This window comes from Drosophila virilis, chromosome 4, assembly GCF_030788295.1.
Source record: "Drosophila virilis strain 15010-1051.87 chromosome 4, Dvir_AGI_RSII-ME, whole genome shotgun sequence".
In the NCBI taxonomy this organism is placed as follows: domain Eukaryota; kingdom Metazoa; phylum Arthropoda; class Insecta; order Diptera; family Drosophilidae; genus Drosophila; species Drosophila virilis.
The window spans coordinates 896,460-923,844 of NC_091546.1; the positions used below are offsets into that span (position 1 = coordinate 896,460).

Here is a 27,385-nt window from a genome sequence, read left to right on the forward strand (position 1 = left end):
GAAAATATCATATAAAATATAATTTACAAATAACTTAAAGGAATTTCTACAAGTACATAGCCAAGCATATATTTCTGGCAGTTTAAATGAATAAAGTTCCTTAAGATCTGCCCACAGTTTGAGTCGAGCCTCGGCAACAGTTTTCTTCATAATTAGTTGACCAACTTCGAGCTTGAGCCTCGACTCGCCGATACATAAACTCAAGTGCCGCACTTTATGGGAGAGAATTATGTAATGCGCTCTAAGGCAGTGCGAGTAAATACTTGTTATTCAAAATACTCATTCTAAATACTCATTTAGTGGGGAATCACAGTGCGCTCAAGTGCGTAGTCGTTGTCGTCGTCGTCGTCGTCGAAGAACCCTTCATCAAAGAACGCCGCCAAGGAGTGCGCTCAAAAAGAAATCCAATTTAATGACTGCACTGAGAAGTGCTCGCCCTTGGTCCAACTTGGTCCCAACTCAAACGCACCCCAGCTCCGGCCACATCTGCGGGTCCGCCCTGGCTGTCCCGTGGGCGATGACTTGTGCTTGGGCCGCGTCTTTGTTTTCATTGCGGCTGTCACTTTGGGCGCACGGAACGTTAATGGCAAGTGTAAAATGCTTTAAGCCCGGACCAGCACAAGCAGCCAGAAGGGAAGAGAGAACGAGCAGGAGAGAGAGCGTGGGAGAGTCGGAGGGAATAAAAAAACTAAAAGAAGAGTTTAATTAACACGAAAATGGTTTCAATTACATCAAATTACATTTCTTTGCAGTACCGAGCACGACGCCATTGTAGTTTGTAGTTGTGTCTGTGCCAAGTTGAAGATGGCCTCCGCTGCGGCTTCCGGCGGGTGGGTGACGTAAGGGGTAAGGGCTGGGGGCGGGGGTGCCACTTGCTCAGTTGATTTGCGCACGGAGATTTATTGGGCGGCAGTTGAGCAAATTAGTTGAAATTGTCAGTTAAAATAGTCAGCTGCAAAGACAAAGGAGCGCGGTAAAGGGAGAGGGGCGAGTCGCAGGACGTGACACAAGGATTTAAATGACATGAGTACTTGGAAAAATTGTAAAAATTGCCAATGTTGGCCCTATTTACTGGCAAAGCTCTCACCCACATTGAACTCTATTTCGGGCACTTGAATTTGCTGAGTAAATCTCTTTAATTAAATTTACTTTCAAGCGCTTTTTGTTTTGGCCACATGAATAATGTTGTCTCCACTTCCGAGCATATGCAAATAATGCCATAAACAAAGCCCTCACGACATTTGATGCTCTGTAAATATGTAAATATATTTTTTTGGGGACCGAAAAGGAAATATGTATTGAATAGACAAAAAACTTTCAAACCTGGAATTTAAAATTCATTAGAGCAGAAAATAAATTAATAGATAGATAATAGAAGAACAAAATTCAAGAAATAATTTTATTGGTTGCGTAATTTTTGCATTTATATTAGTTTCCATATTTATTCGCCTACCGGTAAATTATAGGTAACTTTAATCTCATTGGGGCAGAAAGGAAATAAACAGATCAAAAATAGAAAACAAATTTAAGAAATTATTTGAATTTTTAGGTAATTTTTAAATTGCTTTTCATTAGGGTTTCTACATCTATACGCCTACAGGGTATCTGAGCGTTGCTTTCAGCTTATTTTTTTTTTTTTCTGGTCTTGAGTTGTGTTTTTTTTTTGCGGGGGCTATTGCTCTGTGGCTTGTGTCATTCATTTGGCTTTTGTTGGCCTGACAGAGCCGAGCCTCATTTATTTTGCTTACACGCATGTCTCCTCCTGCGACGCGTCATTTATGACACCTTGACAGAAAAATGAGCACACACAAAAAGTACAGCAAGTGGTGCCAGGTGAGCGCCCGCGTCTGGGGTGCGGTTGTGCCAAGGCACATTCATAATTTCATTTCGCCGCGATGACTCGCAGCTGGCTGAGGGCTGCGCGACTTTGCACGCCGCCTTATTATGCGACAGAAATTGAAAAACTTTGTTTGCCGGCGCGCTGGGGTTAACAAATAGGCTGCCAGGCTGCCAGGCTGACTGTGGCTTTGTGGTGCGGGCGGCCATTTAAGCACAACACCCAAGTGCCGCACATAATTTGATGCCTTTTATGGCTTTTAATTTGTTGCCGGCGCAGGTCATAGGTCGCCTGCCAAGCGCCGCCTGCCACTTGTCTTTACTTTTTATTTGAATGCCGGCTGTCAGTGTTTTTTTTTCACCCTCTGTTTTCGTAATGAATTTGGCTAATGAGATTGGCATTGGCTGTGGCAGCAGCAGCCCGGGCAACAGGTGAAAGCCACTCGATTGTCCAATTCCAGTTCCAGTTCAAGTTGCAGAGCTTAAACCCAGGCAGAAGGGCAGGTGATTCCTACCAAATCGTACTCCCCGTTGTCGTGATTGCCGTCGCTCTAGTAACACATAAAAAATTGATTTTACTTGTTTATTGTTAAAAAAGAAAATGTTTGTTTTTATTTTTGCTGGCGTGTTCGTGTCCGTGTGCTCACCCTGACTCGACTTTGTAGTTCTTGTCTTGTGGCTGCCATCGATTTTATTTTCTTTCTTAAGACATTGCATAATACGTTGCATTATACACATGTGCCATTTAAGCTGAACTTATTACACAAGACTTAGCTATGCTGAAGAGTTTCCATTATGGCAAAAGAACATGTTTTGTTGCCAGTTGCGTAAGATGATTGTTAACGGGACAATGAAATTAAAGCTTTTGTGCAGCAGCCCAAACAACACTCAATAAATGTTGTATATTTCACTCGCATTCCTCTTGCCTGCTGCCATTTGTATTGCTTAGAAAATGTAGCCCACTTTAGAAAGACTGAAAAGGGTATATTTGTTGTTTAAATAAGAATTACAAATAAAACAATTATAATAAGGTCTCATAATAATTTATCTCAATTCAAACAATTGACTAAAAAGATTTTTTACAAACGGATTCATAGAAATCAGCTTGAAGTAGAGTATCTATTAAAGGGTATTCTTCATAAAACAAAATCGAGAAACTAACTAAAATTATATCTAGAAATAGTTTCATGGAGCTCACCTTAAAATAGAGTATCTTTAAAAGGGCATCCTTACTTAAACAATATTTAGAAATTAACTAAGAGAATATCTAGAAACCGATTCATAGAGTACAGCTTGAAATAGAGTGTGTTTTAAAAGTTATCTTAGCTTAAACTAGAATCTAGGAGCTAACTAAAAACATATCTAGAAACGGATTCTGGAGATCAGCTTGGAATAGAGCATCTTCTAACTTAAACAATCTCAAGAAACACTTGATAGAGCGCAGCTTGCAGTAGAGTATCTTTTAAAGGGTATTCCAACTGTCCATCAACAGATAAATTGTCTGCCCTGCCAGTTGTACACAGTTGCGTCTTGATGTCACGTTTTCCATATATCCATCAGCTATGCATGCATTCTTTATACGTTCTGCACATTTGCGAGTATAAATTATGAAATTTGCACTAAAAAGTTGCAGCTGCTTTCAGAGTCTTTGTTGCCGTGGCCCCCTCCCGCCGTCCTTTTATTTGTGCCTTTAATAAACAACTTGACTGAATTATGTACATATTTATTCATATGCATGTTTATATATATGTATGCATGTGTGCATTATAATTCACATATTCAGCTGTAGTTGCATGCACCTGTTTGCTTTTACCTGGCTCTGCCTCTGCTGTTTATGCCATTTGCTTTTTGTTAAATTCTTCCTTTGTTTTAACGTGCAAAATTTTAAAATTTTCATTCATTTTTCCATTTGCTATTTTCCATTTTCCATTTTTCTTCTATTTCTGTTTGTTTTTCTCCCCACCTTTTGTGGCATGCGGCTGGCTGCTTTATTCAGTGCATTTGTTTGCATATCAAAATGCGTGAAATGCGGCCAGGTAGGGCCAAGGCGAGCGCTTTGTCCGTAGGAGCCAACTTATTAGCGGCGCTTGGCTCAGCATTTTCTATGCATAAAAATGTTAACGCTTCCTGAGCCAGCGGCGGGCTGGGCTTTAAATTTATGTGCGCTCCCCCATATAAATATACATGCAGTTAGCCGAGCATAACTAAAGCCAGTTTTTAGTGCTCGCTTCTCGCATGCCGCCTACACATATTTGGCTTGGCAAAAATGCCAAATTAACTTGGCCTGCGGCTAAAGCCACGAAAGAACAACAACAAAATTTTACGGAAACGAGAAATGCTAACTAATTCAATAGTAATATGCCACGAGGTAAGTTTCGTTAGTTTGCCAAAAATGATGCATATCTTGTTTTCATAGATGAGTTGGAGTAGGGATATGTGGAAGGGACAAAGTACACTAGTTAAAGGCTCATCAATTAAAGGCAAAGTCTGCGAAATGGTGAGCTGTTTAAACTAAAATCACAATCTTTCTTCAGACCGTCTGTTGAAATTGTGGAAAGCGGCCTAGCGAAGCCGTATAAAATGAAAGAGAGGGACTTCTTTAATTGCCCATACTCTAATCAGCTATTTTGTGACATCCAAATGAGTAGTGAAAACTTGAATGTAATGAAAAACTCATTCAAAAAATGGTCTTTCAAAACCAACCTTAGCTTAGCAAATCACAATCGGTTCTGGGGAATCTTGGCTGTAGGCACCAAACCGCCCGTTGTGGCGTATGGGCGGCGCTAAGCTGATATCCCGCAGCAGCAGCAGTCGCTGTTCAGCAACTTTTATTCGCACCTTATGGCATTTGGACTTAGACATAAGTAAGTCTGTCAGCATGTGTGTGCCCCGCTGCCACTCGCTGTGCGGGGATTATGCGGCAAAAGGCAAAAGCGTCGACAAAGCTATGCGGTCAGCACAGGTAAGGCGCGCAGGTGAGTGCAGCAGTCGTGGGTGTACAAATGTGTGTGTTGGCTTAACTAAATGCATGCGTTATGTGTATGTGTACGTGGGTGTGTGTCAGCTAATACCTTTTTATGAGCGTCATATGTTAATGCGGCTTCATTAACATTTTAATGTCCTTCGGCCCCAATGGCAGCAGCTCAGGCAACTGTCTCTTTCTATATTATTCCCTCTCACTCAGGGCTCGTTCTCTATTTCGTTTAATTAAAAAATGCAATTAAGTAAAAGAAAATAAACCTTTCAAAATTAAAACCAAATAACATAATTTGTTACAGTAGCCGGAGACTATATTCCATTTTATTTTGGTTTTTTTTTTTTACCTTAAAGCTATTGTGTCTATGCGAAGGCCAACGACAACAAACAAATTTTTTCACAGACCCAACAACAATCAAGAGCCAAGAACAACAACAACAACAAGCACCTATCACGGTAAATGCTGGAAAGCGCGAAAAGAGTTTGACGAAAAAGTAATTTTAAGCATCGTTTAATTTTCATTTTGTTGCACTCTTTTTTTTTTTTGTTTTTGTGTAACTTTTTCGCTTTTGCCGCTGCCTTTTTTGCTCAATGGACATTTGAGCAGAAAAATCTCACAAAACTGCGTACTTTTTAACAAAGTTAATTTTTACGCTTCGCCTTCTGCCGCTTTGTTGCTCGCTGTTCTACCTTCAGCTCCTTTGTGCCAGTTTTTTTTTTCTGTATAATTTTTACCAACCGTGGAACTGCAGTCTCTCTCTCTAAAAAAAAACAAGTGCTTAACAAGTATCAAAGGGGTTGTGTGTGTGTTTTTTTAGGCGGCCAAATGGCAAAGCACTTTAATTATACTCAAGAAGGTCAAGCGACCCGTTTGGCTCGGGGCTCTCCAGACTAATTGCTGCATGTGGGCGATTCAGGCAACGCGGCGTATGCGCAATAATTGACGCTCAACATTTCAGCTTTGGACCGCACAGCTACTCGGCCCACGGCCAATGACTTATGCGGCATATTTACTATATTAAGAGCTTAAGAGCCGTGACACTTGGCAGAGCGTCTAATTCTTGTAATACTCACTTACAATTAAGTGTGTATTTTTAATATGCAGATTTCTTGACAGGACAGACGAGCATCATATTTTGAATACATAGTTATATATCTTTTATTTTCATGCCCCTACTTGGTAACTCCCGACTAGAGCCTCTTACTCGTTTTTAACTTAGTGGAGTATGAGAGTTAAAACAATCTGATTGAGTGCAAACCAAACCAACCTGCTGAAGGGCGAGATTAGTCAGAAGTAGCTCTTCATCATTAATTCATTAACTAATGGTTAAATTACGGCATCAGCTCTTAGATGGGAAGGCAAAAAACAGCACACACTTTTACTCATGCATGTTGCAAGTCACACTTCGCTGGATGCCCAGATACTTAGACATGTTATTCCCTAGCCATAGTCCGCAGTGGAAATCTGCCACAAGCACGGCAAACAGAACACACACACATACGGACTCTGATTTGTCATTCGTCGTGACTTTTGGCACGCATCTCCCCCGACTTACACACACAGAGTGCAACGCCTTGCCCTTGCATTGGTCAAGCATCGGTGGCCCCGTCCCTGTGCCCTGAGCTGCTGGCTCTGGCCGCTGACTCCACCTGCAGCAGGTGGGCAGGTTGGGCAGCGTAAATGCAATTTGCATATGCATGAGACTGTGGCCGACATTTTTGCAAATGTAAGAGGTGCAAATGACAGAAACCAGGGAGCGCGCAATGATTGCGCCATGCAAACAAGCAGCATGTCCAAGGCAGGCCAAAAGCGTAGCATACTTTTCAGCTGCGGCTGCGAAGCCAGCTTAAAGCTAAGTCTTAAAGCGCCTCGAGAGCTACGGAAACGCTGCGCTGATTCCGATTTGTCTGCCTGCTTTATGTAATACTTCTGCTGCTGCTGACTAACTGCCACGCCCACTACAGTTTTTAATTAGTCATTTGCGTTGAAAGAAACGAGCAGCGAGAGATGAATATGCAAACGCACCTGCTTCGTGTTAGCCGCTTCTCTAATTTTGCACAGGCTGCGCTTGCGTTTCCGTCCAGCTCCTTGGTTCTGGTCGCACCCATTTTGTGTTATTGTTTTTAATTTGAAATTCTTGAGAAGTTGTAAATTCATTACTTATTCACTTGACAGGCGCACAAAAAAATAAATTAAAAATGTAAATTAAATTAGTAACTTCAGTGCGTCTGTCAAGTTTTGCTGATTTATTTGCTAGTGGCCGCTGCTCCTTCGCGCAGCTCAGATCTCTGAGTCCTGGCCCTGCCCCAATGCTCCTGAAATAATTGAAGCCCAAGGCAATGCCTTTCAAGGCCCAACTTGACCTTCAAACAGAGCCTGGCAAGCGCACACAAAGTCCTAGCAGCTAACTTTATTGCATAAATTTTTAAATGCCAGCGACTACGGGCGGTTGGGGGCCAGATATAAATGTCACTGAAAATATTGCACAAGTCTCTGCGCCGTTGCGATTGTCCCGCTGCGTGGCTGCAATCAGCCAAACTTGGCTGCGTCTGCGTCAAGATAAATGCACAAGTTCATTTTCGGTTCCATAATGCTCTGCACACATCACACAGCAGACAGAAGGAGCTGATTAGCTATGTCAACCACGATGACCCTCAAAATGGGTTCAATAATTCATATAACTTGGGCTAGCACATAGTTATTTATTAATTTATTTATTTAGTTATTTATTTATTCATTAAGCAATGCTGGTAGCTTTCAGTTTAGCTTAAATTAAATAATATTATCCTAACCAACTAATTAACTAAACAGAATACATGAAAATGGAAGATAATGTAAAATATTGTCTTATCAGGTTTGTTTTAAATACATCAACACGCTTTCAATATATTTAACTTATCATGGTGAAAATATATTAACCGTTATTCAATAAGAATTACTTTAAATTAAGTCGTGTTTCGCGGCTTCTAAAATGTATATAACAGCACGTTATGCTTGTAGAAAAAAAAGAATTAATTTGATTTTTAAGGACATATTTTGTATGCGTGATTAAAGTGTATTTGCTCGTCACTCTGCTTTTTTTGCGTTAATACTCCCTGTTAGTTTTGGTAAGAAGGAGCAAAAAAAAAGATGTTGTTGATGTTTGCTGCATGCCACGAGCTTTGCGAGCGCGCTGCATATTTGCCTTCAACTTTTGCGGCAGCAACAGCAGACACAGACAAAGAGACAGACAGACGCACAGTTAGATACTCAGTGAGACAGAGACTCGCAGTCAGACAAACAGGCAAGCAAAACTTGTGACATACCCCACATATACACATATACATACTATACTATATACTAAATCGCATACCAACACCTAGAGCTGCACGGTTGTTGTTGTTATTGCTAGTTGATGTTGCACAGCGCAGACAAAGTTTTGCTACTTGCAACCGAGTTGACTACGCTTTGTGTTTACTTTGCTGGCGGATAAACTTTTGTGCCACGGAGCACAGAGATTCATTTCACATGTCACAGTTGAGGAGAAAAAATATTTGTGCACATTCTGCTGAGCAAACAATTTCCCTTTAATTAACATTAAATCAATCTTTGATATAAGCTGCGTGCCAGCCAGCACAGTTTATACACATAACGCACCGACCGCAAAACTTAAGCGTTTCTTTCCCTTCATATTTTTTTGTCCTGGTTTCGATTTGCATACGCACTGCAGGACATACGCTGAATGACTGCAATATAAGATGCCATTAAAACTTGTTTTTTATTTAGGGAGGAAATAATCCAATTGGAACTTGCTTGCAAACGGGGTTTGTCAAACTGGAATACTGTTTAAATTAGAAGACTTCCATAAGCGCTTTTTTTTGTTGGCAAAGTGGGTTAATTACAATCTTAACAAAAAGTTTAATAATATTTGTCATTTTAGAGGTCTTATAGCTTCAATAAATATAAGGTTATGGTACTCTGGTCATTGAGAAGATTAGAGAATATTGTACACAAAAAACAAATGTTAAAAGAATCGATTTAAGTTTGGCAAGAATTGTGATGTAACCCCTTTGAATTTTGATAGAAGCTTGCTTAGAATTTTGAGCAGATTTTGCTGAATGCCAGTCGAAACAGTCGAAACCCATTAAAAATCTGGCTTCCTTTTCTCGAGATCTAAACATTTAATAATTTCTGATTAATATTTTAATTAATCAACGGCAATAGTTGAAATTCGTACCAGCTCAAATTGTACATTCATTAAAGATCTAACTTTAGTTACCAGAAATATTCCAATGATATTTTGGAAGAAGCGAATATGAGTGGAAATTGTAAAATTCTTATTAACTCAAAATCAACAAGGACGATTTGGGTGGTATTTTTGGGGCGTTTGGACAGTTGAAAGCCCTTGTCGATACGAATTATTCGAACCTGAAAATAAAACCAGGCTGGGCTGAAGAGCGACCAGTTGGGACTTCTGTGAATGTATGTGTGCGGCATGCGATGTTTGATCTGTGTTTGGGATGCATTCGCTTTAATTATCGAAATGCTTCAAAAATTAGCAAATATTTTGCGCACGCTGCGCAAATGGCGATGCGCCTGCCAAATATTTACACTGCGTATGCGTAATTTTTAATTGATTTGGCCGCAGCGCAAACAAATACACACACACACTCACACTCAATGGCAATGGGTCACGTAGGCAATTTGTGGTGGATAGGGGGCTGAGGGTAAGTCAATAATGCTCTGTCTGTTGCCGTTGAACGCCCAAATTTGTGTGTTTATTGTATAAATTAAAGCCCATTGCGAGCATATTTGTTTATTTCGTGGCTCTAACACACACATGCGCACACCCTTTGCTTAGTACGTGCTGCATTGTGTGTGATTGAAAACAGTTGTTGCACATTCACTTCTTTGTCACTTAATTACCATGCAACGAAATGTAAATAGGCAACAAGATCAACTATGCCACATGATGAGTGATGACAGCATATGCTCCATCTCCATAATTACGATTTTCCATTACAATTGACAATATTAGTGGGCAGACTTGATCAAATTGTCAGGCATACGTACATCAATCGTGTTATATGGCCTTATTAGTTCAAATTAAAAATTAAATAAATAATAAATAAATTTACATATTTCCTGGACACATGACAATGCTAATAATATAATATTAATGACGTTTCCGACTAGGGAATACCCTTAATACTTAGATTATTTTGTACTGTATAATTTTTAGATATTCTTAAAAAGTCAATTGCATTAAAATTGTGACTTAAAATTTTGACTTGTCAGACAGACGGACATGGCTTGATTGACTCAGCTTCTCATGGTATTCAGGAATAAGTATATATACTTTATGAGGCCGGAGATGCTTCCTTCCAACTTTTACCCAGATTTGCACGAATACATTATACCTCTTTTACCCATTTTTAATGGGTTCAGGCTAAAAAAAAGTCAATAATTGTAATAAAAACTAAGGTCGTTCTCTATATTAAATTCCGGTTTGACTCCAAAGCCAGCCGAAAAAAAAGCTGACAGTCATAATAGACACTTATCAAACCTTTTGCTTACTGCTCGAACACATTTCAGTTACATGTCTGGGGTTAACCTAGTTTTTAATCTAATTGTCAGTTAATTGTCAAGTTGAGGGGAACTTAATCAATCACGCGTAATATTTCATGTTGAATTTCAATCAAAGTTGACGTGCGTCGATTAGCACAGCATCAGCTTAACCTTTCCGACCAACCTCTGATATATTTACCTATAAAAATTGTTTAAGCATTTTATGTTTGCACAGCAGTTGCCATGCAAAAACAAAATAAACGAAAATCTGAGGCACAGCATTTTTTTCGCGATGCGAAATTAAATTAAACATTTTTTATGCCTGCCCTCAGTCAAATGTGTGCGTCGCTTTTTCGGCCGAATAGGCAAAGGTATGGAGGGGCAGGGGCAGGGGCAGGGGCAGCAGCTCGAGGCAGGAGTTCAGGTCCAAGTCCGGGCTCGACTACGGTTTATATGCACATATATATTTGTGTGAGAATCTGACAGGCGCGCTGCAAATAAATTTTGTATCGTTGCGTGTATCGCATGACATATGCATCAAGGCGGGGCAGGAGGAAGGGGCAACACACTCGGTCGGGGGGAGCATGCTGTCGCAGCTGTCAATAAGTGCGCTGAGCTGATGTTAAAAATCAGCCATTAAAATATGCTGTTAAAAATGCAGATTCCCGTCGCCGGCTGTTTGTTAATGCGCTCGCATAAGCCACACTTGCCGCAGCTGCCACAGCTGCCGCAGCAGCTGCATATAAAGCAAGCAAATTGAATGCGCAACAAAGCAACTTTGTATCAATTTAGTCATCGATTTTCAGCACAATACTGTTGGCCCCAAATGTCCTGGTCCCAGCGAGGGCAGTCAGAGAAGTTGAAAGACAACTTAGAATCTCTATATATATAAAATTGTTTGTCCCGACTGACTGACTGATTGATCAACGCACAGCCCAAAATGTAAGACCTAGAAAATATATATATAAAAAAATTAAATTCAAGACGTGTTTCACATTTTCTTTTAAGTCCAAGCTTCCTCGGTGGAAAATACGGCTCAATGATTTTTTGGGGTAGCCTTATTTTTCTTATTTACTTATTTATTTATATTTTTTTAAGCACAAAACTTGCCACGTGCAAGGCCGGGTAATGCCCGCTAGTTGCTGCACTCCGCACACTAACTTTAGAGTTTGCCCATCTGGGGCATGCAACTTCATTTTCAGTAAAAGTTCTTAAATAGTTCTAATTTGATGAAGGCCGGTAAAAGGGATTTACAAGATTTGGCAGCAGCTCGGCGAGTCGATTTCGATTTGCCAAAAAGAACACAAAACTTTCATGAAAGAAAATCAAATGAAAATCTACAAAGGCCAGCGAGCGTGTGCCTGTGTAGACTTTATGACAACAATTAAATGCATTTGCTGAAACCAAAGACTAATTCCACAGACTGATACAGATTTAAGCCAAACTGTCCGAGCAATTAGAAATTGCAGTGTGCGCAGACTTTCGGATTCTCAGTGTAACTTTCCAGTCTTAAATATTTATGGCTAGCATATTGAGCCACGCATTCGAGTGGCGCGCCCACTCGATCTGCCGCCAGTTAATAGCCAAACTAATAAAATAATAATTAAATGTGTCAAACTTTTCAAAGAGTAATTAATTATACATATATAGGTATGTATATGTACACACACAGAAACAACACACATGCAGCGCCAACTTGGCGTTTAAGCCGGGCTAAGCGCAAAAGTTTCTTATTGGCCGGCGCATTTAATGTTTAATGGATATCGGTACAAACTACCTGAACCATGGCAAAAGTTGAAGAAACACACATGATATTCAAGCGAAAGTGAACGACTGACAGATGCTCTATCAAGAGCAGAAGAATCTACTAGAGCTAACTTCCTATATTTGTATATATATAAATCTAAAGGTCTTTCTAAAATTTCCCAATTCTTCTTCTCAGATTATTTGAATCTAACTTAACTTCCTTCTGAGCATGTCGCTGCTTATCCAAAAAACAAAAATCTATATATAGAGCAGTAATCGATCAATTACAGGGTATAGGGAGCTGTAAGAAAAGGGTCAACAGCACAGCAAAATTGTGTTGGGCCGAAAGTTTTCTTCGGGTTACACCCAATCCATCAGTTAATAAATGTGACAAAATTGCGTTGCCCAGCCAAAGTTGGAGCAAAAGGCTTAAGCTAACCCACAAAGCACATTGAAAAATAATAAATCATAGAACATTTTTGTGGTCCTTGTTGTTGCGGAAGTTTCAGAACAAGGGCGAAAGGCAGCGGCAAAAGTTGAAGTCAAGCATAAAGCACACCTGTTCATGTGTGGCGAGTGCACACACACAAACATGCAGAGCACGTTGTGATACGTGCTATAAACTATTTTTGCTGCCAAATCTATTGCAACTGCGCGCTGTGGCTGCCAGGATGGCAGAAGAGGCATCTATGACTAGATGGAATGAGTTTAATCACCTTGTGAAAGTGGCGAGAAATATGTCGGCAAACTGAGATGCACATCCTGTAGCCAGTTGACATAGTTTTTGCAGAGGCTTTCTAATTGAAGTGTTGCTTAAACAAAAGCAAAACTTAAATTGCTGTGAAATTGTCCAACCCCCGTTCGCCAACTGGTAGACATACTCGCAAAAAAGCAAGAGAACGAGCTGAAAATGGCAAACGTTTGCCTGTTTGCCAGTTTGCCACTTGCTTTCACGCTTAAACACTCTGCGAAAAGTGGTGGGTGAGTTGCGGGCTGGGAGGCGTGGCAGCGCCAACTTGCAACATTTATGGCATCGACAACGCTGCTTAACTGCTTGGAGAGCACTTGGCGCGCATCGCTTTGACCAAGAACCGGGTGACAAGCCAGCCGCTTTGTGGCTGTCAAGTGGCCTCCGTTCTTCTTTCTTTTTTTACATTTTTTTTTTTTTGGCTGCCCGACTTTGACTCCACACATAAGTGCACTTCCCAGACGCGCACTCAATCCACAGTCCGACTGCAACAATGTTGCGCAGCGCCCGTCAGACGGAAAGGCGGGATCTTAAAGGTGCTTAATTAAAGCACAATTCCAAACATTTAAAACAACATTTTTGCTTTGTTGTTAAGCCATTTGCATGAAATATAAATCGTTTACAATAGGCCAAATTTTTAGGATTTAAAAGCTTATCAGCTTTTATTAACAATGAAGAATCGGCTTGCAATGTTATTAGCCTAATATTAACTGTTTGGAATTACGACTTGCAAGAAGGAATATTTCCCGCACGCTGAAGATTTAATACCCTGACACAACTTCTTCATAATGCTCACAACGCTTTGCCTGTATCTAAGAAGCACTGGGAAATTATTTACAACTCAATGTTCGACCGATCGTTCCTATGGCAGCTATGTGATATACTTAGTTGTCCTATGCTGATAGACTAGTTTGTAAAGAAACATATAGACGGACAGAGGGACATGGTTATATCGACTCGGCTGTTGTTACTGATCAACAATATATATACGGATGTCTTCTTCGCGAAAAAATTATAATACTCTCTGCAAGGGTATAAAAATGAATATTTCTATGCGAAATTGAAGTATTTACATAATAAGCTTGAATTTGTATTTAAATGACTAAACAATTTAGTTTAAATTAATTGCATTCATAATAAACACTCACACACACGCTTATTATGTAGTTATAAAACATTTAAGGCGAATTAAAATTTGAAAATCGCATATGCTAAAAGCCGGAATCAAAAGGCTTAACTTTGCTGCAGGCATCATCGAACAAGGGCTGCAGCAAAAGTTGCATCAATGTCAGACAGCAAAAAACTCAACATACACACACACACAGGATCACACACTTACACACAGGCAGAGACATCGATGTTTGCCGTTAAATTTTCCAGACCTTTAGGTTTTTTGTGCGTAACTGATATGTGAGCTTTCCACACACACACACACACACGCACACACACTCTCTAAACTACTTAAAATATTTTGTTGAAGCAAAAGCAATGAAAACCCAAAAAGTTAAGGCAGCTTCCCTCTTCACCCTGCCCCGCCCTAACTGCCATCATCGTCGCGCTGCTGTTGTTGGCTTCAAACGATTTTCAAGCGATTTTCCAAAAAGTGAGCAAACGAGTGTATCGTTTTCATATGGCAACAACACACACACACACACACACACACACACACACACACACACACACACACACAGAGCTCGATATATCTTTCACTTTCCTGCATGCGGCAATGAACCGTGAAACCGTAAAATGTTATGTTCTGAAAATCTGAAATTTTTAGCGCGCTTCAAAGCGTTGCTCGCTATTGCCATCCTCATGGAACCCGACTCCTGATGCCGCTGCTCCCGTTCCTGGCTGCCAATAAAGTAGCAGGAGCTGCGGCACGAGTGGCATGCGCAGATGAATGTTGCCTAGGTAGCTACCCTGCCCAACTATGGCAAGAGATTTGAGCTGCTCTGCAGCATTATTCCTCTGTCAGCAGTTCGCAGCATTTATGCCCGTAAATCTTAAAAAATCTCAAGTGTACATATTTATTTATTTATTTATTTATTTATTTATTAATTAATTAATTTGTTTATTTATTTATTTATGACGGAGCTTTACGAGCTTCTGATATAAACTAAAAATAACAGTTTCCTTTATTAATAAAATTAGAAAATTTAGATTAGATAAGAAGATAGTGATCGGAAATCACCATGTTTCAAAATAGTCGGGGTGTGATTGTAAGTCATTTTTGAATATGCCGGCTTTGATAGTTTAAGCGCAACAAAAACTTCCTTATTCAATCAATCAGTTGTATATATATAATTTTTATGGTATTCAATTCAACCTTATCCTTTAAGCAAGGTGCTTGACAGCAATAACAAGCCTCAGGACTTCTTTTCACTTCTCCTCTGCTTCATTTTGCGAGCTTGTGTAGCTTTTAGGCGTTTAAAGTCTGCCTTTTAGAATCGACTGTTGCCTAAGCCAACATGAAGCCCTTGCACAACACACACACTCATGTCCCCGCTGTGCCCCTCTACCTTTACCTACTTCTGCCTAGCCAATTTGCATGTCAGCCATTTGGTCATGCAATTTTGCTCTTATCATTGCTTTAATACCACACGCCGCACAGGTGCCGGGTTCAATAGACTTTAAGTGTTCATTTTCTTGAGATAAAGAGGCAGAAGTGGAAGCCAACGAAGTTTATTTATCAACAGCTGTTGATAAATTGGCTGCCATTGATAGGCAGCACTTAGGCCTTATGCATTTATAATGCGACGATTGAAAGGTATTTCAAATCCTTAAAAATTTCAATGGCCCTCTCAGCTAAAGGCAGCGGGAGGCAGTCGAACGTGGTCGAGGCACCCAAATGCACTCGAACGCAAATCCCTTTGAGTGGAGAGAAACGAAGAAGCGAACCGCAGGCCAAGTTAGTTGGTTGCTTGCTTCTCGCTTTCTTGTTGTTGAGCCAACTTTCCGCAAAGCAACAGCCAGCACTTAATTTACGAATAAACGCGCATAATTTTATATCTATACACGAGTCTTTCAGCCAGCGCTGCCTGCCTGCCTGCCTGCCTGCCCCCAACGTTGTTGTCTAAGTTTTTGGCATATGAAAAGGTTGCCAACGTGGCGCGTAATAATAATTTTTCAAACTACGCGTGTGTGTGTGTGTGTGTGTGCGGGTAGTTGGAAAGTTTTTAACCAATGTCTACAGAACTCCTCAAGGTGTGCCTGGCACGCAGCGGCAACCGAGCGTTGAACGCCTCCTGTCTGACTGCTGGTCTTTTGTGCAACTTTTGCCAGCGCAGAGGCCTCTGCCTCTGTATGCTAAAACTTAAGCTAAACTCGGTGCCCGCACACACACACACACACACGCACACACATGTATATAGCTACACCTGCACGCATGCGAAACCCTTTCGCATGTGCAAAACTTTTTGGCAAAGTTTTCGTTGCGAAATTGTTGATGATGAAAATGCGCGAGAAGCGAAAGCCAAAAAGGGTGTTAGTTTAAGAGACGGGCGGGGGCAGGGGTTGCGCGTTGAACCGCAACCAAGTAAAACGCGAAAAGCACAAGCAACAGCAACAACAACAACAACTGCAACAAATCAAGCAACAACAGCGTTAATAGTTTGCATAAAGAAATAACAACAAAATAAAAAGTTTAAATAAAAGTCTGGCTAACCGTCGCATACTCTAAATGCCTGTTTAAGGCTTGGCAGGATTTATGTGAAATTAATGGACCAAAAAGAATTATTGAGCGACAAAAATGTTTACATGCTGATCATAGCATATATTGTCTAATTTGGAAAATATTTATAAATTATTTTTCATTTAAATTCCTATAAGTTCATTAGGGATAGCTTTAAGGTTCGATCTGATGCCTCGTCTTCCTCTTTCATGACCCCATGCCTTGATCCATATGAGCTAATATTTAAACAAACAATCTCAGAGGTTCAAGGTGCGAACCTATGCCGTGGCATCGGATCGGAGTGTTACCCTCTACTCACTTTAGATATAAAACAAATTATGTTTGCAAATATTGGTGTACATGAGTAACAAATCAATATAGTATTGTCCATGTTCTGAAAAAGACAGTTAAATAAATGTTGTATAGGAAAGCTTTATGAATAACCGCCAATCGCTTCCGTTTCTTAACTGGAGAATTAGCTCATCGAGGCAGGCTCCTACATGCGTTTCCATCGAAGCTTGTCAGTCAGAATGGTCTCTGTTGCTACAGTATAACTGAAGAATAGTTTACAAAAAATTTAATTTTAAATCAATCAAATCCATAAAGCCCATAGGTTATATGACCCTCGATTCACCTACGGTTGACATTGATGAGTCCAGGTTTTGAATCCTTAATTCGTCACCCTTTTTTTCAGTTCGGTTCAGGCTTAGGTTGGGCTGACTTTTAGCCAGGCGTAATGGTTAAGAATTTAGTTTTAAATAAGGTCGCAAATCCAGCAGTAGAGGCAAGGGAATATTGCGGGATATTCTTGGAATATTGGAATTCGGTTTATGAATCGGCTAAGTCTAAGTCCAGTTTGGAGCCTCGGCTTCATAGAAATATAAAACTCCTGGTATTCAGATATCATATTATTAAATAAAATCTATTTTTCAGGCAGCCTGAGCCTTGCAGTTTATTGCAGCTCGCTATGCACCTTTGTTTAATAGAAAGGCCATTTGCACTTCGTTATTACCTGAGCAATATCTAAATACAGCTTGGCTTAGTAACACTTGAGCATGTTGTGTGTTGTATAGCTTTGCTGCGCAGCGACCCGAGTTCCCTTCGGAACAGTCACACACACATTTGATACTTGACTGATAGACTTGTTGGCTGTGTTGACAGCCTTGGTGGCGCTGCGAATATACCAAAAGCCAAAAACCCAAGCCACGAACAACTAACTTGCAACTGGCAGTAACTGGCAGCTGCTCCAGTTAGTTGGATGGAGTGGTTTATGGCGTATAGTCGTATCAGAATCAGTTTGATTGTATCCATCAGTCAATTAAAATCATTATGCAAAGCAGACATAAACCAACTGACAGACACACATTCTCTGTGTGTGGCTCGGGTCCATCGGACCCATCGGACCGATCAGGCGGCTGTCAGCGTTGACAGAAGGGCGAGCTGCTAGCCCGGATTAAAATGGCCGTGGGGCGCACAATAAGAAAACGAGACAAAAATCAGAAAGAAAGACTCATCGGACATGTGTCAAGCTCAGCAGCAGCAACGGCAGCAGCAACTCTTGGCTACGGTAATTTCAACGTCAATTAGATGATGTTTACTGCATTTGCAGCAAATTGACAAACTCGTCGCTGTCAGCTGGCAGCAACAGCTCGGCATTTTCCACTGCCACACCCATCATGTGGACAGCAAATAAAAATTCAAAGCGAGCAAATATGCTGCTGCTGTTGGTTTGCGGCTGCTGTTCGATGCTGTTGACGTTATCAAAAGTTGTGGGTAAACCGAGTAAAAGAAAGCTGTAGAAAATACATAGGGAAGAAATCAAGCGAGTCATGAGAAAAGGATACAAGTAATTTGCCAAGGGCAACACGGCCACAGCGGAAGTTAACATTGAAAAGGATTACCGCGTCGCAGCCAGTCCCAACCCCCAGCCCCGCCCCATCTTTGACAGTACCAGATACGTCCCTACCTTTGTGCGTGTCTGCCTCTTGGTATTGGGCACAGTCAATGCTACCCTTGGGTCGTTTTCCCGATTTTATTTTGCCTCTTTTTCCCATTTTGATAGCGTCCAGGTAAAAAGTCAAAGATTTTTAGTTGCCCACCTTTTGCGATTTGGCATTCTTGTCTTTGGGTTTTACTTTAACTTTAAGTTTGTCTTTTCGCTCCCAGCAGTTGGCAAATTGAAATTTGCATTTTGATTAGCTGCGGCTGCAGATAAATATGTGATCCAACTGCGCTGCAATTTGCATTTACGAGCACCTTGTGTGGCTGTGTGTGTAATAATGACTTAATAATCCTGTGCACAAAGTCCTTTTGCAAATTATGACATTTACGTACTAATTTCCTTGCTAAATACGTTTCGGCGACAATGAGGCGTACCCAAAGGCTGCCCGACTACAACTGACGGGCATAAGTTCTTAACTTAAGCTTTTTTGCCACACACATAAAGTTTTGGGCCAGAGCAACCCTTCCTTGCGTCCGGACAGGGGGAAATGAGAAATTTTAAGTGAACTAGATTTTTGGTCTGTTTGTTGGCTTTGTTTGCGTTTCACCTGCCTGCTGCAGCAGAATTAACATCAACTGCGAGCACATGTGCTCGTATGTGTGCTTGCTTGTATGTGCAGCCAGGTGCTGCGCTAGGTGCGCCTCGTTGTGCATGTGTCTCGATTTCTGTTTGCGGCTGTTTGCAGCCAGGTTACGTATACGCCGCATATGCCGCCCACAAACAGACACTCAACCCGGCAGAGATACCTCAAAAAGCCAGGCATAACTTGGAGCCGAGTTGGTTGAGGAGCACGGGCGAGTGCAACTAAGTGACTGACGTCCAGGTCCGGAGCAAGGATTAACGTTGCCAGTGCTGCGGTGTGCCCAAAATCGTTTGGCAAAGCTAAAGAGCTAAGCTCGTAAAATGCAGCTGCTCTACAAATGGCCGGTCTTATTAACTGGAGTGGGCGAGACAAGTCTATGCAAACAGTCCAAAAATTTAAACTAACCATAAACTGTATTTTATTTTAAGGGAATAACTCACAAACGGCTTAGTTGAAGCATTAGCAATAGATACAAATCTGTACAACAGGTAGCTTCGAGAGTTTTTAAATGAGTTGGACACAAAACGTTTGCAAGGGGGTTAATTTACCCGCTATTTAACTGAGCATCTGCTGTGCATAATTTATTGGCAATGTGAAGAGCATTGAAGCGCAAATATTTGCTTAGCCTCCAATTAGCCATGCCAACAAGTTATTAATTTGCCAGAATAGCTCTGCCAATGATACCCTGTAGCCACGTATTAAAATGAACGTCAGGGTATAATATAGTTAAGCAGAAGGAAAAGCATGTTAAGTGTTTATGAAAACACGCTGATTTATTTCGGGCAAAAGGACATTTGCCATTGCATAGTTAGACACAAAGTATCTGCAAGGTATCTGAACCCATTGAAAAGGGCTAAAAGGCATAATGTATTTGTATAAATGTATGTAACAGGCAGAAGGAAGCAACTCCGACCTCGTAAAGTATATATTTTCTTGATCAGCATCACAAGCCGAGTTAATCTAACCGTGTCCGTCTGTCTGACCGTCTTTCCGTCTGTCTATCCGTATGTATTAAAGCAAAGATCTCAGAACCTTTAGCTAGGGACGTCTTAAATGTAGGTCCTCCTGGTGCCTACGCAGTACGAGTTTATTTCCGATATTCGATAACTTGTCCCGTTGCCAAGCAATCAATACAAATGTATATCGAAATGCTATTTTATTTTACAAAAGCTCACAAGTTATAAGGGCTAGAGTATATATACACATATCAAGTATCTTTAATAATAATTGTATTTAATTTTTTTATTACTAAAGCAAACGAACGCAAGCTGCATTTGGTGTTGGTAAAAGAGGGTTTAGGGTATCCCCTAGTCGTGTGCTCCCGAGTAGAGTTTCTTACTTGTTTTGTGTGTGTGTATTTACAAATTTATTTGCTTTTATTTACTGCGGCTGTGTTTTGCTCATTAATTTGGCAATTTGTATGCAAAATGCACACAGAGAGGGCTCCGACAGAGCCCCGCCCATGTTAACTGTCACTGCTTTTGTCTGTTGTAATTAGAATCATGTTAATGAATATTATTTGTTTGTCGGCCTGTCGACGCTTTCATTTCTTTATTTTTAATTCTTTTTAATTATTATTTTTTCGGTATTTATTTTTACTTACTTTCGCTTTCGTTGCATGCTGCGTTTGCCAAATAATTTCTATTTGTTTATTTAGCCAGCCAGAAACGTTTCTTTTGTTGACCAGTGTATGCGCAAGTGATAGTTATTTAAATTTTAATTACTTGTGAGTCTAAAGTGAGTGTTTGAATAACCCAATGAATGAATTTAAATTGTGCATTCAAATGTGAAATTAAATTTGTTGCTCTTGTCAATGATTAAGTTTTTATATTCACATTTGTTGTTGTTTTTTTTTTTACTTTATTTGTTATAATTTTATTTCATTTTTTAACACTGTTTGTCCTTGGCAATTAATTGTTTAATTTGGTTATTTATAATTTAATGATGTGTTGTCAATGCACATTTGCGTTCGGCTTAATTTTATTTGTTTTTTTTTTTTTATGTTATTTTTTTGTGCTCCTTTAATTTCGATTTTAAATTACAAATATCGTTAAGCATTCATTTCAATTATGCAGATAAGCGCAAATGTAATGAAAGTTGAACAAGCGGATTAATGCGCAAAGTTGCCAAAGCGAAATAAAAGCTGGCTTAAAGTCAATTTAATGAGTTATAAAATGTGCAAGTCTGTGACAGTTAGTGGCGATTTGATTGGACATCAGCATGGCTCAAAAAGACTGCTGCATTAAGCCGCTCGGATGCACAATTTTTTTGCTTTTAACTACTAATTATTTGATCTATTTTTTTAACAAAAGGCAGGTATACGAATCGTGTATAATAAATTGGGTTTGTCGTTGGGAACTAAAACAAATGTGCAATAATTTTTAGAAGAGGTTTATCCGGTCATACAATTACATATATAAAGCACTAATAAAAATATTCCAGTTATATATTTCAAAGCTTGAAAAAATATTGTACACAATTTCGGGATTAAAACAAGACAAAATCGTAAAACTCATTAAATCGAATTTATATGTAATTCTTGGAATAATTTTAAAGCTTTGTTTTTTGCAAAATTAGTCATGATAAGACCCAAATATTCTTAATACAAATATTTATATATATATACATATATACTTATATACAAAGTAGACTATATTGCTATATTAATATTTTTCTACTGATCATTCGGTATGATAATTCATTCTATATTTTTTAAAAAGACTCGTACACACACTTTATTTTTCTTTCTTCTGATTATAATATATATACATATATAACTTATTTCTATTTTGTGATAAATCATATAATTTGCATAATATCATGTATTGTATAATTGGGAAGATACTTGTTGTGGCCGCCGATTAAAAAATAAAACAATAAATAATTAATATATTGAAAAAAACTCTCATAATAGTTGGGCCGGACGCTTTTGAAACTGAAAATAAAAAAGTATTCTCTCTAAATTTAATCTCATTTAGATGTTTCGTATATTTTTTGAAATGCTAAACAGACACATACCTGGCCCTTTACCCCTTCTTAAATATTCTCGCTTATCACTTGCTACGCCCAAAACCGTCCTATCATTTGGTTCGGCTTTTTCCAGGTCAGATTCAACTTGTGTTTCCAATTTAGCCACTTTGCTTATTGATTCTTCCGTTGCCTCGCGAGCTGCATATTCTCCACACGTCTCAACATTGCTCTTTCCATTTTTCTCGCAACATTTTGTAAAGAACTCATTCTGCATCTCGTCCCAGTTACTTACATTATTAGCCTTGTCATATTGGGGAGGAGCTCCAGATACAATTGTCAAGAGAAGTGCAAACGTGATATATTTCAGAACCGTATTCATCGTTCGGCTGTTTTCTCGCGACTACCAAATCCGAAATATATTTTGCAAGCTCTGAACAAATTGGACATTCAGATTCGAAGGTGCACTCTCTTCAAAGGTTCGCAATATAATTATAATATAAGTTGGTCGGTAAATAAATATAAAAAGCTTTTTAAGATTATAAATTTAATTTGTTTGTTTGTTTTGATTATCTCTTTCGGCTTGTTGCGAGGCTAATCACAATTAAATTTTGTTTGCACTATATATTTATTTATTACAAATGCCATATTATTAAAGCATACAATTAAAAACTATTGTGGAATTATGTCTTTCGGCCTTGCAGATATAAGAGAAGAATAGTGCTCGGAAGTCTTGAGCCCAGAGAAGATATCTTGGAAAATCAGATCTGAAGCATATACTGAGGGATAGACCAATGCAAAGTATCAAAACGATAGCTTTAAAGACAAGAGACAAATTGTCGGAGGAACTGAGAGGCGGACACATTCCCTAAAGAAATTGTATCTTCTAAAAGGCGTAAGTATTACATATGTCATTTAATATTATTTAGGTGCATAAGCAATCGACATATATAATATTGATATTTTTCCGTGGTCCGATTGAATTTCGTTTAGCGGACACCTGACCCTGCTTGGCAATTTGTTGCGATTGGCATTGCGATTGGTTCGTCTTCTTGTGATACAACGCGCAGAGGGGGGTGGGGATGGGGTAGGGGTAAGCTGAGAACAAGTAATTACGTTTTACTTATTGCACTTCTTTTTCTACTTACCTGCAAAATGATAAGGGTAAAGCGAGCAGAGCAAACAGCATGTGGCTCGCATGACGATAACGACTTGGGATAAGCAGGATGCGGAGCAGACGAGTTGAGGGGGGGTGGAATGTGGTTGGGATTGGAGTGGGTTATGTGGAATTAAGGCAGCCCCTGCAGTGCAGCTCAGCGCTTGGCCCATTGTTTGTTTTTACAGCTGTGATTGAGGTGAAATTGCATATTTCTGTGCGCTTCCTTCATTTCATTTCATTTCATTTTGCCGAGCTCCAGACGGTATGTGTGTGTGAGTGTGTGCGTGTGAGTGTGTGCGTGCGAGTGTGTGTGTACGAGTGTGTTCTCATAATAATAGCAAACGGTTTGTTGAATGTCGTGTACCATGCCCCGTCTTCAGGCTGACTGCACCGAGTTGCTCACTTGACCCGCCCATCGCCCCCCGTTTATTGTGCAAATACTCGTAAATGTCAGCTGAGGAAAATGCTCGACAATGGATACCAATTTCCAGTTAGGCAAATTATTTGTTTAGTCTGGCAAATAAACATACAATACAAGCCACCAAGAGCTGCACCTAAACGTGGGTTAAACTCTCGGAGTTTGAGTAACCTTTCCCAAAATTGCAATTGCTTACGAGCAGGCTGGAGGATATCTGTCAGACAAGAGCTGCTATGTGTAAATACTCGCATATTATTATCGAAGCAGTCAACAGACCGTAGCTTTCCGACTCGTATTATATTGCTTAGCTTCCGCCCCAACTAAGTATCGATAGAACGTGATATCCTTAGCCAGGATGCACAACTTGATCAAGAGTCGCGCCGTTTTTGAGATATTGAAGAAGCCGCTGCCCGAGCTGCTGCGTTTCTACAGAGAGAATGAGAGTGAAAGCGACTGCGAGGAAACCGCGGCAGATCCCGGAGATGCAGCAGCAGAAGCAGCTGCTGAAGCAGAAGCAGAAGCAGCCGCAGCCAAGCTGAATGTAAACGCGAGCGTGTTTGTGCCGCGCTCCAAGGATGCCAGCGTCGAGACCGAGGACGTGCGTCTGGGCGAGCTGAAGCGCCACTTCGAGGCACTGGACGTGCGCAAGCCGACGCAGCCGAAGTTAATGCTGCCCTGGAAGGGCTTTCCCAAGCCGATACCCGCCGACCGATCCAACAAAGCGTGTAAGTACTCCGAGTAGCTACTCCGCTCCGCAATCGCTTCCATTTCGCCACACATCTGCAGCTTCGGCCCAGAGCAAAGATTTGAGGGTTGCAGTCGTTGGTGATGAGATAAAAGGCGAGGCCCGTCTGAAGCGAGCTCAGCTGGACAAGGAGTCGTTCTCGTCGCCAGGCAGTCGCAAGAAGCAGGTGAAGGAGCGTTCCCTCATAAAGTCCGCCGTGCCGGACGAGAAGCGGCGTGAGCAGGAGCGCAAGGTGGCCCTGGAGGCACTGAAGCTGGTCGAGCAGCGACGCATGCGAGAAACCCTCGACCAGCCACAGATCATAGTTCATCTGACACGGTCGCCTGTGGATTTTACGCCGGAGGAGCGCGTGCGTGTCAACCGGCTGCGCATCATCAAGCGCGAACACATCGAGAGCGTGCTGCGCGAGATGCGCGACGAATTGGAGCTGAAGCAGCAGCAAAAGGCCGACGGCATGCAGCCAGCCAGTCGCTACATATGCCTGCAACGCGCCGCCAAGCCCGACGCGCAGTCCACGCCCCAGCCGGAGCAGCAGCCGCCGCCGCCGCCGGCTAGCTCGACACCGAAGCGTTATATACCCACGGTCAAGCAGTGGGACGAGCGTTGCAAGGCCAAGGCCAGCGAGGCGGCGGCCGGCGCCAACAAGGAGAACAACAACATGGCCGGCAGAACTCTGATCAAGCTCGAAGAGAACGCAGCGGCATCACAGCGCGCCATGGGCCCATCCAGCCAGGGCAACATCATGCACACAGCCACAGCCGTGGGTCAGAGCAAGCCGCAGCCAAGCGGCGCCAAGGATCGCGAGCTCTTTGTGCCGCGCTATTGGCCACCGGCTCCGCTGGTGGCCAGAGGCGAGCGGCGTCGCGGCAATCTGACCCACGCCCGCAATATAACGCGCGCCTTTGCCAATTGCGGCCTGCTGCCCACGCCGTCGACTGCCTGGGAAACATCAGCCAAGGAGGAATACGAGATGCCACAGGTGGCGAAGAAATCGGTGAAACGCTACGGTATGGAGGAGCTGCTTCAACTGGAGCCACAACCACACGAACTTGAGAAGCCCCACATCGCTGAGGCACACCAAAAGCTCGGATTCATATGCGCATAATTGCAGCTGCCGAGCCAAATACCTTGCCCTTGGCTCTGCCTCTGAATTGGTCCCTGTTTTAAGTTCTTTGTGTATTCAGTTAGTTTGTTCATTTTCATGTTATTTTCTCCTTTCAACCAGTTGCATATCCTGCTGTTTAACGTTCAGCTCTTTGTCTCGGCTAAAGACGAGCTAATTACCATTTATATTGAGCACGTCTGGATTTGCAACTCAATTATTATTAATAATAAAGTATCTGCAGCAAACTACAATTTCGAATGTCTGGAATACACAAATATCTTTGATTTGAATATCAAAATCGAATTTAAAAAGTATATTTCAATTAGAGAAATTAATAACAGAAAACTTTCTTGCTCGCCTAAAATACATTTTTATCTGACAATAATGAAATTATGATTCTGGATTTCTCGGATTGCTTTAATACACAGACAACTGCGCATCTATCTAATCCCAAAGTATAAAAACTCACTAAAATTTCACATGTTTTTGCTGATAGGCAACACATTTTAAGCCGCTTAAAAAATATGTAAGGTGAAGAAAACATTAAAGGCCGGAATTTCAGTTCTCTTACTACGAGGGGAACCTTGAACCAGATTATCTGCTCAATAAGCTGCTGACCCTGAACCCAACCTAATATTTTATCGTTACTCGAAAGAGTTTTTCAATATAGTTATTTAATTTGAAAATAACTTAATAAATTATGCTTCTGCGGTATCCCTTTAATACACAAGCAACTGTGCAGCTATCTAATCGCAAAGTCTAAAAACTCGCTTCGGGCTGAAGCGTCAGTCACTTGTCCCGACCAACAGGATGTGTGCATTTGCTCTTATTTTCTTTTAAAAGGTTTCATTAAATTGATGTCGACCCGTTGATGCATCTGAGCTACTCAGCAGTCAACTGACGGATGCGGAAACGGCGACGGGTGGCGGGTAGTGGCAAGGGGTCGCTACAGTGAAGCCATAACTTAAAAGGCGCCCGGCAGTGCATCCTCGTGGATGGCCAACAATTAACAGCATAAATTTAAATATGCAATTAACGAAACAGCTTGAGGCTAAAAAAGAGAAATCAAATGAAAGGCAACAGCAGCAGCTACTACAACGGACGCAACTATGAGTAAAAAATGCTCGAGAACAAGATACCCATTAACGTGCTCAATTAATTTATTTGCCAACTATTTCTATAGATAGTCCTTGCCTTGAAACTACATCAATTTGTTAATAGGCGTAAATACTTGAATGGCATATAAAGAAAAATTGTCTTCCGACATGTTTTTCGTTCTGTCAAAAAGTGTTGCTTGCCTTGCATATACCCTCCATTGTTGTCTTGTCTATAGGGCATACAAATGTTTGCACTGGCTGCGGCAGTGGCGACAATGAAAGCCAAAGGTCATTTTAACACATGGACAACCACACACACACAGTGAAATGCATTTGATTGTTTGTGTTTTCCATTTTTTAAAAATACACAACAAACAACGCGCGAAAAAAAAACAACACACACACAATTTTACGCTTTATTTACGCGATGGCCACCAACAATACCGGTCATGTGATACGCTGGCCAGCTCCAGCAGCAACCCGCAACACCCAACACCAACACCCACCAGCACACAGCAACAACTGTAGCACCAGCAGCACATGTCAATATTTTAACGCTCAGCCACAAGGGAAGCCTGGTTGCTGCCACATTCACTCGCTCTCTCTCTCTCTCGTTCGGCTCGCCTTTCATTTGTGGCAATTGGAGTCGCGGCGTTATTGATGTGTAAAGTGGACGCCGTTGTTTAATAAAATTAAAACACAAATTTAATATCGCCTCCTGCTGAGCGCTGATTTCGCGCGTTAATAACAACAACAACAACAACAACAGCGACAATAATGGTAAA

The 27,385-nt window shown here is 41.0% G+C and overlaps 2 protein-coding genes across 7 annotated transcripts in view; both read left to right on the forward strand.

Moving 5' to 3' along the window:
* The window catches only part of LOC26530582 (uncharacterized), a 142,565-nt gene that overhangs the window by 97,913 nt on the left and 17,267 nt on the right, over positions 1–27,385 (forward strand). For 4 of the 6 annotated variants that reach the window (XR_011416572.1, XR_004304791.2, XR_004304792.2 and 1 more), the window contains one exon: positions 22,781–22,971. The exons of 1 other annotated variant lie outside the window; for it this stretch is intronic. The gene's annotated coding sequence lies outside the window, so the exon portion shown is untranslated. Of the gene's footprint in view, positions 1–22,780; positions 22,972–23,069; positions 23,141–27,385 lie in introns of those variants that run through there. One more of the 6 variants, XR_011416573.1, reaches the window with a different exon arrangement.
* LOC6635722 (uncharacterized) lies at positions 23,871–25,767 on the forward strand. The gene is made up of 2 exons (XM_002059123.4): positions 23,871–24,378; positions 24,440–25,767. The coding sequence occupies exons 1-2, from the start codon at positions 24,009–24,011 to the stop codon at positions 25,501–25,503; spliced, it is 1,434 nt and encodes a 477-aa protein (XP_002059159.1). The 5' UTR covers positions 23,871–24,008; the 3' UTR covers positions 25,504–25,767.